At 32.3% G+C, this 14599-nt stretch overlaps 1 protein-coding gene across 1 annotated transcript in view; it reads right to left on the reverse strand.

Annotated features, from left to right (window-relative positions):
• Window positions 1–1786: 1786 nt before the first annotated feature.
• The window catches only part of LOC106678848 (sodium-coupled monocarboxylate transporter 2), a 73959-nt gene continuing 61146 nt past the window's right edge, over window positions 1787–14599 (reverse strand). Inside the window, exons 12-13 of the mRNA XM_067046744.1 lie at window positions 2018–2104; window positions 1787–1948 (exon numbers count right to left, since the gene is read on the reverse strand). Of these exons, the coding sequence (XP_066902845.1) occupies window positions 1802–1948; window positions 2018–2104 (234 nt within the window). The 3' untranslated portion in view covers window positions 1787–1801. The remainder of the gene's footprint in view (window positions 1949–2017; window positions 2105–14599) is intronic.

Genomic DNA, 14599 nt, shown 5'->3' on the forward strand with positions numbered 1-14599 from the left:
AACCTGGGAAACAGCAATTCAGTGGCTTAACCACTCTCTTAGATATGAAATTTATTTAATGGAATAATTTTTTTGAAAAAAATTTCGTACTTGAAAATAAATTTTTTAATCCAAAATATGAAAATAAACAATTAGAGGAAATATAAATATCTGAACACAGATGATTTCTTAGTATTTTTGTCCACAATGCTCCATCAGAATGGCTTTTCTTTAGTCTTTCTTTCTGAAGGCTCCGACTACGATAATATAATGGTTTTCAGAGATTGTATTTCTATCTGGAAACAAAAACATTGATTCAGAAAATGAAATAAAAAATAAATCACGTTAAATGATATAATTAATCAATGTTCTAATAATAATCAATGTAATAATAATAATGTTCTTAGAGCGCGACAGCAAAATGGGATAATTTTGTAACTAATTTATTTATTAAAGAATTATTTTCTATGTATAAATACAAAATATAAGAATAAAAATTAGGCGTACAAAAAAAACAAAACTATCTAACAACAAAAAAATCTAAAAACTAATGTTTTCCTTTAATTTATTTTTGTTTTCTTGAAATCGTTCTTAGGAGATAGAAAAACAGGATGAGTTGGAATAAAACATTAGCAATCCTAATAATAAACTGTAAAAGGGAAGTCGCGTTGTTCACCTACTTAAGTATTAATTGTAAACTAAACGCCACCTTTATCATCAGCCCACCACAACCTTACGGGCTCACAATTCCACCTCAAAGCACCGTGCAACCAACTTGGCGGTGAATTATTTAGAAAATAATTTTTTTCAACACTACTGAAGGTGAAAAATTAGACATTTTTTTAAATATATAGAATATAAAATTTCCATTCGTGTCATATATTTTAAAAATCAATAAACAAATTTGCTTCTGTGTCTGCCTGTGGTCAAATTCTAGTTCTAGGATTACAACTTTTGCCATAGGAAATAAACTCCACTTCTGTTTCCCCTTTCACTATTTCTTTTTCTTATTTCACGGCTTACTTCTGATCTGAGGTGAGCATTTCCTGTTATATCCTTCGTAACGATCGGAAAAACCACTATCCACTACTTTTATTTATATCAGATCTTATTATCAGATATAAATTTTTATTATCAATTTGATGAAATCAATTAATTTTTTATATCAATTTTATGAAATACCATCCGCTAATTTGGGATATTTTTGTTGAGCATACATGAGGAACAAAAGTATTTCTATTTTCAAACGAAAAATCATAAAAATAATTTTATCTCACAATTTCCCACAAATTTAATTTAGATTATAAGTCTGATACCAGTTTGGGTTACTGGAGTGTTCGAAATACCGAAGTTCTGAGATACAATACAAAATCAAATTATAAAAAACAAAAAAAGTAACTAAAAAACATGAAATGGAAGAAAGGGATAATCTTAAAGGTTGTTAGTATTGGAGATTGTTAAATAAGTTTATTAAGGCAGAAACATGCTTAACGAACTTGATACACACCCCTGCTGCTGCTGAAAGTTGGAATATTATTAAACATAAAGGAGGCAAAAATAGAAAAAAAAGAATGGCTTTGAAGAGACATTAGTTTGGGCTTTGACACATTTGGAAACTCTTAACCCAAAGAGACGATTGGTTCAGCCATTTAGGATTTTGCTACGGCTAATTTTCTGCATCCTTTGTCAATTCAAATTAACTGGATACAGTTGTTGACGGCGAGGACAACGGGGTGGAAGTGGGTAGGCGATCGAAGACAATGTTAAATATATACTTGTTTTAGTTTTGCTGGGACTCAAATATATAAATAATAAAATAAGACTAATATAGGTTGCTCGGTGGATCACAGCCTTCGATGGAGAAGGGTTTGGTCTGGTACATGATGAGCCCTTTGGCAATGGCCAGCTGGGAGAAGATGCTAAGGCATCCCGTCACTAGAACCCCGCTAATGCCACCAATCAGGGCTCCCTATCGAATAAATAGTAACTCAGGATTATTCAAAACTATTATTCACAGTTAAAATAGAACACTATTCACCTGAGCATTAGCCCAAGGGAAGAACATCCCCAGCGAGAACAGGCCCAGTACAGGTCCTGCTGTTATTCCTCCCAAACTCTTTCCAGCCTGAAAAAGCATGATAAATGAGTAAATAATATAAAAGATATTAAAGGTTGAGTCAACCCGAAGAATCCATCTTGTCGTGTATGGGGGTGCTCTAAGCCCGACAAGGGGCTCCCCATACACATTTATATTTAATTTATTCATATATTTATGTATTTTATAGTACGTATCTCTATCTAACTACCCCCCCTAAGTTCCAGTCAACATGTAATCATCCCACTTACTCCTCGCTTTAGCCCTTTAGCCCTCAGTCGTTTGCTCGATAATTGAATCATTCATTTGAGAAACAATGTTTCTTGGAAAAAGTAAGCTTTCACTGAACGCGACAGAATTTTCATGAGACATTACCACAATTTGTATTCTGTATTCAGAATGCATGCATTTGGAGTTCTGCTATAGTATTTTACGTGGAATGGATGAGGCTTGCTCGATGCTTCTTCCAAATCTGGATAAATAACTAAGCTTTGGAATAAAATTGAAATGTGTTTCGAAATGAGAGATTTAGTTATATTTGGGAACTTAATGTTATCTATCTATAGTATTAAAAGAAAACCGGCTAGTTTTGATAAGTTTCTGACATAAGTAATTTATTGCCCGAATAATAATTATATTGCTCAGATATATGGACATCTGGCTAAATATTTACTAGATGAAGGTGTGTGGAGATGGATTTACGGATAAAGATGTTCATAGAATTCCAAAAGGAGATAGAAGAAATTGCTCAAGAAGTCGATAATATATAAATATGTAGAGATCTTGTTTTCAATGAATGGATAGAAGAAAGTTGACTCAGGAGATGTTGGAAGTTTTTTAGGTTCTGAGGACTTCGAAAAAAATGTCACCCAGGGGGTATTGCTGTTGGAAAGTATAATAAACCTACTTCAACCTGGCTTAACATCAGGAGATATGAAAACGTCTGGGAATCATTAAGATAAATTTTACGAAGCAATTCATGGGTCTCTTCAAGCATTTACACAATCATTCTAGGATATTACGGGAGCTATTTTTGGGCCATGGTGTCCCAGTCATTGCATGTTAAGGCATTACATCCTCAAGTTAGAATAATGATGATTCAAATCTGGCTTTTATTAATTATTGTAGGAAAAACATTTTTTCGCTGCATTCACTCGTAGTCAAAAACGCTCATTGCATGATAAATACAAAAATTGGATTGGGCTGTATTTAAGGTTCAATTTTTGGTACTTGGTGAATTTGGAATGAACTTGCTTATACTATGGCAAAAAACACTATTAATAACGTAATTATAGTAACTGTAGCATTCACAAAAGAAATATTTTTTTGGATCAGAGAGAAAAGTGGCTATGCATTTGGTTTAAACAAGGGAAGATCTAGTAATGACCTGCCTGAGGATAGGACACTCAAGAGTGGCACATGAGTACCTTCTGACGACATGAACACCGCCGAAATGGACATTACTTGTGGAGCACCTTTAGCAGTAATGCACATCCTCACCAACGATACTAAACGAGAAGCTGCACTGTGGACCAAAGTAGAACAAATCTTCAAAAAATGCTGCAGAAATACTAAAAAAAATTTGAAAAAATAGCCATCTTTAATAATTTTTTTTATTAATTTATTTATTGGTATTTATAACTGTATTTACGTAAAAATACATCTAGTAAATTTGATGTAAAATCATAATGGTTTCATACAGGCATGTAGAAAAACTACTTACTGGTAGCACTCTAGTGCTATTTCCTTTTCAGGTGTTTCGAAGGATTCTCAGGAATGGAAGAGGAAGGAAGGTTAGAAAGAAGTGGGTTTGAGTCGTTAGGGAGTTTATTATGGAAGGCTTGATAACTGGTTCGGATTAGATAGGTTACATATGGAACATTAACAAAATTTAAATTTATATATTTGTATCTCCTGATTATTTTTTCATAAACCATTTGTACGGGTCAAGAATAATCTGAGTGGTTGAAGACCCAAAGATGATTGTAAATAAATAATAAATAATAATGGCGTTACTTTTATTTTTTCAGAATGAATCACGGCCACACTCCAAACAGGATATGATAATTAATCAGGATAGTCAACACTTATTTATCTACCCCAGTTGAGATAACTAAGGGCATTAAATAAAGAAAAAAATTCTAAATTAGCATTTTTAGTTTACTAATTTAATATATTTAGTAATTAATTGTTTGAGAGTGGTTTATATTAATAATAACAATAATATTATTTATAATTATTATTAATAATAATACAATAATCCAATTTACTCTCAACAGTTTATGTTAATTCTCCGACGTTTCGGGCCTTAGGCCATTATCAAGGAGACAACCTCAATTATTGACTAGACAAAATTCATTTAAAAAATGTCTTTTCAATTGCAGGCTAATTGCCTATGTTATATAATAAAAGTTGCAATCTCAATACAATAACTATTCTTTAAAAATTCGTTGTACATTTTTTTCCTTATTTTATCCTGTTAATATGTTAAATAATAAAGGGAATTTTTTTATTACAGAAAAGTTTTAGTATTGAGATTGTATGATTTAATATATGACATGGGCAATTAGCCAGCAATTGAAAAGACAGTTTTTAAATTAATTTTGTCTAGTCAATATTTGAGGTTGTCTCCTTGATAATTGCCTAAGGGCCGAAACGGGGGAAGATTAAAATAAACTGTTGAGAGTAAATTGGATCATTTGTAGTTGGTGTTATTATGAAAATTATTATATTTGATCGCCCCCTGGAGGAATATATGTCTAAAAATGATTCCCGAAACATTTATTTTGTTTAAAACAAGGCAACTCTCACAGAGAACTCCAATCGCGGCGGCAATAACTTTCATGATGCAGCTCGAAGTGACCTCTGAAAGGTCTCTCTTCAACAGAGGCTTTATCAAGTCCTGGAATATGACTCCTATCAGCGAATTCAGTCCGTTGGACTTCGGACCGCTCCAATGAAGAACATGGCTCAGTGTTACAATGTTCGCCTCCCTGCCGCGCTCAACTGCCAGATTTTTCTTTAATTAAGGGTAGCTATGTGTATCCCAGGAGGGCTCCTGATGAAACCACTGGGTTGACTATTTATTTTTTACTATTTAATATTGCTTGGTCACCCGTCCTTGGAATAGGAATGATAACAGGTCTCCAAGGAGAAACTCCAGAATTCTGTTTTATAACGAAATTCAATCATATTACTTAGTAAATATGTCTAAAAATTAGAAAGTACTTACTCTAATAATTTGTTTCATAATGGGGACAATTATAAGAAATATAGGAGTTAATAAGTACTAAGTAAATACAAGACAGAAAAATTGAACTTTATGTTATAAGAAGTACAGTATTAATTTGAACTTTATTGTGAAGCAGGATCCAGAAGGATTTTTATAATTTGTGTGATCATTATTTTTTCTTTTTTTTTTTTTAATATCTTTTATTAAGTATAACATAGATTTTTTGTTGAGAAGATTAAGAAACAGCTAATTAATTGTAAAATAAATATGCTACGATTTAAAATGTCTTAAGAATATTCTGTAAGTTATTACCAGAGATGCTGGGCGTAAACTACTTCATGGGTCCGTTCCCCGAGGGGATTAAGGAAGAGATTGATGGACCTCTTGACCCTGAGGCAGGCCGTGTTCAGTAGAAGCCAAGTCCTGAACGAAACGCAAAGAAAAAGTAAAAATTACCCGATTCTAAGACGAAAAAGTTTCCAAGAACTGAATCGAGCTTCTAGAATTCTGTATCGTGGCTGACCTCCCTCATGCAATTTTAGCTGTCTATCAGTGGCCTGTGGGGAGAGTTATAACTGTTTAGCAGTAGGTTTTAATTATTTAAATTATTATTTATTTATTTTTTGATAAATCAAATAAAATTTTGTTACGTCCGTTAATTGATGACTGTGACCCACATACTTCAACATTTAAGTTGTAATTCTATTATTTTAATTGTGAGACCATTTATGGTTTGCATATATACATATAAGGCATCTTAATTCAGTTTATAAAAATGCTTATGGATGGTAACAGGACGGAAGGAAAAAAATATAATCAGTAAAAAAAAATATATTAAAAATGGTGTTAATAGCAATTTAATATACTCCCAGGAAAAAAAAATGTAACACTTATGAATCTTAAGATGTTTTGAGTTTTTAAGCCTAACCCACTTTTCACTTTTCTTTTAGCAATAGAATAAGCCAAATATTACAAAAAAAAAATTAAATACAATGAGGTAGTTCATCAGCTTCATATAGATTTCAAAAAGGCTTACGACTCTATTGTCCACCTGAAGCTGTATAATATTTTGATTGAATAGAAAATACAAAAAGAAGTTAGTAAGTCTAGTACGGATGTGCAAGACAGATATGCTTAATAAGAAACGAATCGGTTATCATTATACTGAGAAGTTCAAGGTTCTTCGAGTTTAAAACAAAGAGATTCTTTACCAACTTTCTTGGTATTTTTCAATACCGAAATTGCTTAGCTCAGGCCTTCTGTCCAAAAACTTAAATGGTAGAATTTACAAAACTATTGTCCTTTCCACTGTTCTTTATCGATGCGAAATGCGGTCTCTTACACTAAGGAAAGAACAGCGTCTTAAGGTTTTTAGGCTTGAACCTTGGCTGGACTGAGGTAACTACACCTGATAAATATAATTCAGGTTGTAGCATTGGGACAAATAAGATGGGCGTGTAAGATTGTAGGGCTAAGTAACGAATGGATCACTAAAATGTCAATAAACACTGAACCAACGGGTAAACCGAGGGGTAGACCGAAACGTAGATGGGAGGATTGCCTTGAGACTGATTTAGTAGATTTGGATTTGGAGGGACGTTACTTGACAAATGTATGTGGAGTTAGGTGGTATTGGCATCGAACCTTTGTGTTCGCTCAGCCCTTATTTTATTATTAATATAGCAATAGGCATTTGACGTATCATTTCTATTTACTATTTCTCAACAAACGTAGTTGATTTCGTTTCAACCTCCAAACTGTTTTTGATTTATGTTTGTCCCGTACATACAGTTCTCTCTTTTATCTTTATCTCGGTATGAAGCCTAGTGAACACGAGTCGTTTAAGCCGTGATTATTTAGTAAGAATATCCACTTTCAATATTCAATTCAATATATTTAATTGATTTTAAGAGGAAAGTGGACGGAAGAGCAAATAAAAAATGCACTGAAAGCGACAAAAGATGGAATGTCATCCTACCAAGCAACTGAGATGTTTTGGGTCCCTAGGTGTACTATAAGAAGACACAGTTTACTTCTAACATTATCCAAGCCAACATTAGGTAGGAGGTCAGTTCTACCTGATTCTGACGAAATGGAGCTATTGCGCTGGATTGTAGATATAGGGATGCCATGTGTCAGAAAAGGTCAGTTTCACTTTTCTATACATGAAGGGCTTAAAACATTTGCCCTTCATATGTCAAATTTATGTCAACCGATAGTGTGGTAGATATGACAGCTAACTTGACAGGGTATGTATGTGCCCAGAATATAAAGAGTAACCTTCTAAATTTATTCATTTGATATTTCTACCTCCATCAATTACTTTTTTTAATAATTTGAATTGTTTGTAAATTTAATTTTGATTTTTCTTTGATAACAAAATAAAGTTGGGCTACTGCTGCTCAAACCTTACTTGGCCATATTTGGATCACCTAACTTATACGTCTGAAGATCGGGGACGGGTATTGAAGGAACGCTTAGAGGATTTGAATTTAAGTAGATCTGAGGTATGATGGACGCCGGAATTGGATAACTTGGCAGATGCAGAATACAATAAAATACGTACGGCGGTGAGAATTTTTTTTTTATACACATAGTTTAATCTACGTCTGGACAAACAACTAACCTGGAATCCTCACTCAAGACTGAAAAGACAGGAAACTCCACGTGGATTCCGATTATTACAGCACTTATTAGACAAACGGTCTAAACTTCCAACACATTACAAAAGACTGATCTACATGACTGTAATAAGGCTAATCTGGACATATGGAGTTGAGCTTTGGGGCTCCACTAAACCTTCGAATTCCTCTCATATCGAATTCGCACAATTCAAAATCCTTCGTAAATGCTTCTTACTTTGTCACAAATAAAATCATAAATTTTATAAATAACAGCTTAAAACGGAAAGAGGAGGCTTTAAGATAGTTAAAAAGATCAATATATAAAAAGCGCCTGAAATATAAAAACGAAGTGAAACCCTCCACTCCCGCCCTCCGTGGGAGCCTTACTTATCAGTTTTCAAGCAGACAATTATAGTGATAAAATTATGAGTAGGTTGGCAATATCACAAGAGATCATTACACAAAAAAAAAGCAACTCTTCGAGCTCTCTCCTCACTGATGGAGGATTATTCATTATATGTGATTTTTCATTTATTCTTCACCTACGTCACATTTATTATGCACTTCAAAAATTTATTATTAGATATTAATATTAATTTTTTTTTTTTGTCATATACAATTCAAACCTTACATACAAATTTATTTTCATAATGAGATGTAAGATTGATATTCGACAAGTCTTCCGTTATAAATTTCTTTTCTTTTGTGATTACGTATTCCTGCAGTGCCTCATTGATTTGTATAATAGAGTAATTTTTCATTTAGCTAACTGTACATTCGCTACAATTTATTCATATCTCGTATGACCTTGTTATTTTCTGCATGAGTTTTTGTGAGTTTTAGTACCATAATATTTTCTGGCTAGTTCAAGGTTTGGTTTTATTTACTGCCAATGAGTGATGGCGGCAGCTGTTACATCTTCATTGAAGTTATTATTTAAAGATAATAATATTTTAAGTATTAATCAAAATTAAAAATACTATCTCAAAGCTTGTATGTTTTATGGGGTTTAATGACTCGGCATTTTAGTATAGTATCTTAAATCGTTATGACAAAGAAAATCCTTCGTTAGTGTTTTCGTAGATGGTGACGACAAGATAGAGGATAAGAGGGGACCTTGGGGAGCACTTGGATATAATCTATCTTACTCCCACTGACCTGAATAACAATTGACCTACTGAATCTCTTAAGTGTATCCATACTTGCATGAACCATGCTGTTCGAGCATACATTACTTACACATCGAATTCTATCCTCCCCAATTCTAGGTTCCTCTTTATGACTTCTGACACGCCACCTACGTTCAAGATCCCGATGACCATGACAATACCGATAGCCACAACCATCATCATCTGAACTGTATCCGTCCTTACCACTGCCTTCAGTCCTCCCTGCAACAAAATAGTATGTACAAATACTTAATATTAAATAAAACATAAGGGGCTATATCTACGGATGATCGTAAAACTAATATTGCCATACCGGATTTACACCACTAATAGACTAAAAGAAGCATTAAATAATAAACCTATCCCTTTGGCCAAATCCTAAAATATTTAGGAGTCTCGTAGGACAGTAAACTTTCCTTCAACCATCACATTGATCTAAAATTAGAAAATACAAAGAAAACAATGCACAAAATGTATCCATATTGTAATAAAAAAATCCAATTTATCCTTTAGAAATAAATTAATATTATATAAAGCATTACTAAGCCTAATAAAGCCTCCTTCTGTCTTAAATATTAACTTGCATTCTTCCTCTACTATGTTATCCGTTCATTTTACATATCTAATACCCTTCAATTTAAATCCTCAGGACTTTCTCACAACACACGTTTACGTCCTTCAAGTACAAGAGCCGGGAAGGAAAAAAAAGGCAGTTATTATACAATAAGAGCCCTAATAGAGCTATTTACGTTCAATGGTTCCTGAGATGATACATCTTTTTAAAAAGCAAAATTTCATAAAAATGTACTGAAAGATCAGTAGTTAGTGAATTTATTTTGAGAAATCTACATCTCAAAAACATTGGACGTACAGATGCCTATTAGCCGTCATATTAAAGATAGTTTAATGAGCTATGAAGTAGTTTATGATATTTATCTTCGTAGTAGTAGTATTTTTCATGATATTTGCAAAAACAAATTTATTTATAGTTGTTTGGACGATTTTAGCAAATATCATGAAAACTACTACTCCTACGAAGATAAACTTCATAAACTACTTTATAGTTAATTTAACTAGCTTTAATTTGAGTGCTAATAGACATCTGTATCTTGAATTGTTTTTGAGATATAGATTTCCCAAAATAAATTCACAAACTACTGATCTTTCAGTAACTTTTTAATGAAATTTTGCTTCTATCTCAAGAACTATTGAACGTAAATATCTCTATTAGGGTTCATATTGTAGCAAATTTACTCTACTTTAAATAATGTCCTCTTAGGTTTTGTAGTGTTGTTGGTAACTGCCCGCAGAACCGCAGCCCTTAGAACTTAAATCTATTTAGGCCATTTTTGTTTAAGACATACTTCTTATCCAATCCTCTCTAGGTTTGTTCAATTAAAAGAGATAACTTATGAGAAGAAGATGGTCGGGAGTGCGATCAGTAATGATACACAAATAAGTAAAACTTAATTTATTCTTGCTGTTTCGACCTGATTTTAGGGCATTTATCTGGATCACTCGGGCAGAGTTGAGTTCAGTCCTAAGAGAATTAGAAGAACTGACTTTTTTTTTTTCTAAAACTATTATTTAATTCAATAGCAAAGTGCATAATCTAAACTACAACTTCAATTAATTAAAAAACTCCTGAATTAGTTTCCAAATTAACATTAACGGCGACTTGAAGCTTTAAATATAGAAACAATTCCAGTGCAGCCATTGACATTTGGAATTTCCCGAAGGTGTGAACGGTGAGGCCATGTGAGTCACTTCGGACTACCCGGCTCCAATGACATTTACATATAATAAATATATATATTTTTTAAAATGGCGATTGTATTAACAATTTTTTTTTTAATATTTATTTATTTATTGCTATTTACAACTGTACATTATAATACATTTAGTAAATCTGATCTAAGTTAAATTGGAGTGTTACAGGCGTGTAGAGAAGCTTGGTAGCACTCTAATGACATTTTACATTAGCTGGTCTCGTGGCCATCTTCTTTTCAAGCGCCTCGGAGGATTGTCAGGAATGGAAGAGGATGCAAGGTTAGAAACTAGGGGGTTTGAGTGGTTAGAGAGTTCATAATGGAAGAAATGATATCTGGTTCGGGCTAGATCGGTTACATAGGGAACATTAAGGTCTTTATGTATGATTTTATTTGTGACAAAGTAAGGAGTATTGAGGATTTTACGAAGGATTTTGGATTGTAAGGATTGAATACGAGAGGAATTCGAAGGTTTAGTGGAGCCCCAAAGCTCAACTCCATATGACCAGATTGACCTTATTACAGTCATGTAAATCAGTCTTTTGTAATGTGTTGGAAGTTTAGACCGTTTGTATAGTAAGTGCTGTAATAGTCGAAATCGACGTGCAGTTTCCTGTCTTTTCAGTCTAGTGTGAGGATTCCAGGTTAATCGTTTGTCCAAATGTAGACCCAGGTAGCGGATCTGTTCGACAGGGAAACAATTGTATTAAGAATAGTTAGATTATTAAGTGAATCTCAAACTTCATGATATTAACTATTTTCAAAAAGCAGAATTTAGGCCAGTCAATTGGGGGGGGGGGGTTGTAGACGGAAGTAGAGGGATAGCCAAAATTTACTTCAGGGTCAATTTATACTACTTTAGAGATATACTTAATAATAATTCTAATAGACCGCCATTTTGAAACGCAATACCGGATTGTAATGTAGAGCTCCGAGGATCATTGTGCGATGATCTGAGACTTCCTTGTCAAATTTGGTAAAGTCAGCTCAGCAGTCTCGGAAAAAAGCCACGAACGACAGAGAACTTTTTTTATTCCCTCATAACCTTCCCCCCCCCCCCGGAACAAAACACCCTTTTTTATCACTTCTTTATTTTTTCCTCACAAGAACAATGTTTATTGCCCACTATCCAGTTCTATTGTTTTTCTAAAATAAAAATAATGTAAAATCAAACATTTTTTAAAAACAAATATGATTTTGAATTTTTATAAATATATTTTACAATTTACACAGTTAGTTAGCTATTTTATATCAACTTACAAATTTAAAATTTTTTTGAGATATATTCCGTTGTACGTTTCTTGGAATATATTTTTTTTAAAGGAGAGAGGTTTTAAAATTTATTTTTGGTAGTTGGTTGCTAAGGTAATATTTTAACTTACAAACCTTGGTTCAGTTCTGCTTTTTTTTACATTCAAGCTTCGTGCCTTCAAGCCCTCCGCTCCTTCATTGATTACCAGATAAGTCGACTAAGACTAATTTAAATGTGACTTAGAAAATAAACTAGACTTAAACATTCGAATGAAGACAAACCAAGACATTGACGGTACTATAGGAAATCTCACAGCATCAATAAGGACAAGTATTAATGACAATACTTCGACAAACAAAATTACTAACAATAAACAAAATAACCTGCCACAGCGTATTCTTATCTTGCTAAGGGATAAACGGAGAGCAAGAACGAAGTGGCATAGGAACAGATATCCAGTTGACAAAACTTATTACACCAAATTGACTAATAAACTAAAAGTGGAAATTCAATATTTACTTAACTTAAATTTAAATTTTTAAAAACTCCCTAACCAACCAAACTCACTAGTTTCTAACCTTGCTTCCTCTTCCATTGCTGGCAATCCTCCGAGGCGCCTGAAAAGAAGATGGCCTCATGACCTTATATTGTAAACTGTTTTTAGAGTTCTACTACTGGGTAGTTTCTCTACATCCTGTATCATATCATTATGTCATTATGATCAAATTTACTTGTTGTATTTTTTTATACAGTTGTAAATATCAATAAATAAAAAAAAAAATTTTAATTTATTTTTGATAGCCGGTTGCGAAGGTAATATTTTAAATTACAAGCCTTCGGGATCGAACATGGAAAGATCTTTATAATTATGATTTTATGATATAATTTTATGAATTAACAATTTTTTCCAAATTCATTACTATGAAGAGCATATATTTCTTAAACGACAGATACCAAAAAATATAACATTTTTACAAGGTTTAATCACCTTCATATATTTTTAAAAGTTTTTGAGGTATGACCAACCATTTACCTACCTTTGCTTCAATACCACTATCCTAAGAATTTTAGTATGTATAACTTTTTAGGTAGTCCAAAAAATGTTTTGAGTTTGTAACAGAAATGTTTGTTGGTAAATTTTTAATATGTTACGTTAAATTTAAAAAAAAAAATACTAATTTCTATCCATCTATAATTAATTGTACTTAATTAAATAAAGCAAATATATATAATAAATTACCAAACTGGAGTAAAAAATGCAGACAGTGCAAACAATCGGTGTTATGAGATGAAGTTTGATGCCGGTCACTGAAAGCAGACAGGACTATAAGGAATGTACATTCCGTCTTGACAAATATGTGATAACAAAAATTATTTTTATTACCTTGGCTAAATGCTAGAGCTGGTACGTAAACAATTATTGGGATGTAGAGCAACTGAAAATATCAATTAGTAATTAATATATGCATACAAAATTTATGTTATATTGCAATTTAGTGGAACAATGGTTGTAATATACATATACACTAGCCGCGGAGTGCATAAGTGATGTAAGTCAAAACTAAAGTTTTAGATATTCAATACTTTTAAATTCTATAAATAATTTTCCAAGAAATAACAGCTTTCTCTCTAAAAATTAGTCAGTCACAAGCATATTCAACAATTTAAGAGTATTCGAAGTTAATCCATTTAGAAAAAAATTATTCATTTCTTCAAATAATTATTTTTTATAAAATAAAAATGAATTTTGACTAGAGTACTTACACCACTTTTGCTCTCAACGGATCATAAACACATATTTGAGATTTAAAATAAAAATTAGAAGATGGCCACGAGACCAGCTAATGTAAAATGTCATTAGAGTGCTACCAAGCTTCTCTACACGCCTGTAACACTCCAATTTAGCTTAGATCAGATTTACTAAATGTATTATAATGTACAGTTGTAAAAAGCAATAAATATACATTTAAAAAAAATAAAAATTATCCAAATAGTTTGTGACATGCCAAGAAATGGAGTTGTTAACTAATTATAATTACTATACCAATAATTAAAAGGTTCTAAAATTAATAGGTTATGAAGAAGAGAAATTATTGGGTATGAAGTTCACTCGGATAAAAAAATGGGAAATTTCTATATCCAAGGATTCCGTGATTGAATATTAGTGAAAAAAAAGGACCCATAATTTTGAAAGGTCTCATACGATATTAGAAAAGAAATTTAAGAACTTAAAAAATACATATACTAACAATGTTGTTTGGAATGGTTCTGAATAAGTTTTCTTTCCACAACTTAACATATTTACAAGCTTTAGTTGTCTTGTGGGGTGGGGTGGTTCATGATATTAGTAGGAATGTCGAATACCGAAATTAATATGAAAAAATCAAAACAAAACATCCTTTTAAAATTTTCTATTTTTTTAAACGAAATATCGATGTTTCAATATAATAATGTCGGAATGTTGTTGCTAATCTTCAAT

This window comes from Halyomorpha halys, unplaced genomic scaffold, assembly GCF_000696795.3.
Source record: "Halyomorpha halys isolate HHAL.00 unplaced genomic scaffold, Hhal_1.1 Scaffold164.1, whole genome shotgun sequence".
Taxonomy (NCBI): domain Eukaryota; kingdom Metazoa; phylum Arthropoda; class Insecta; order Hemiptera; family Pentatomidae; genus Halyomorpha; species Halyomorpha halys.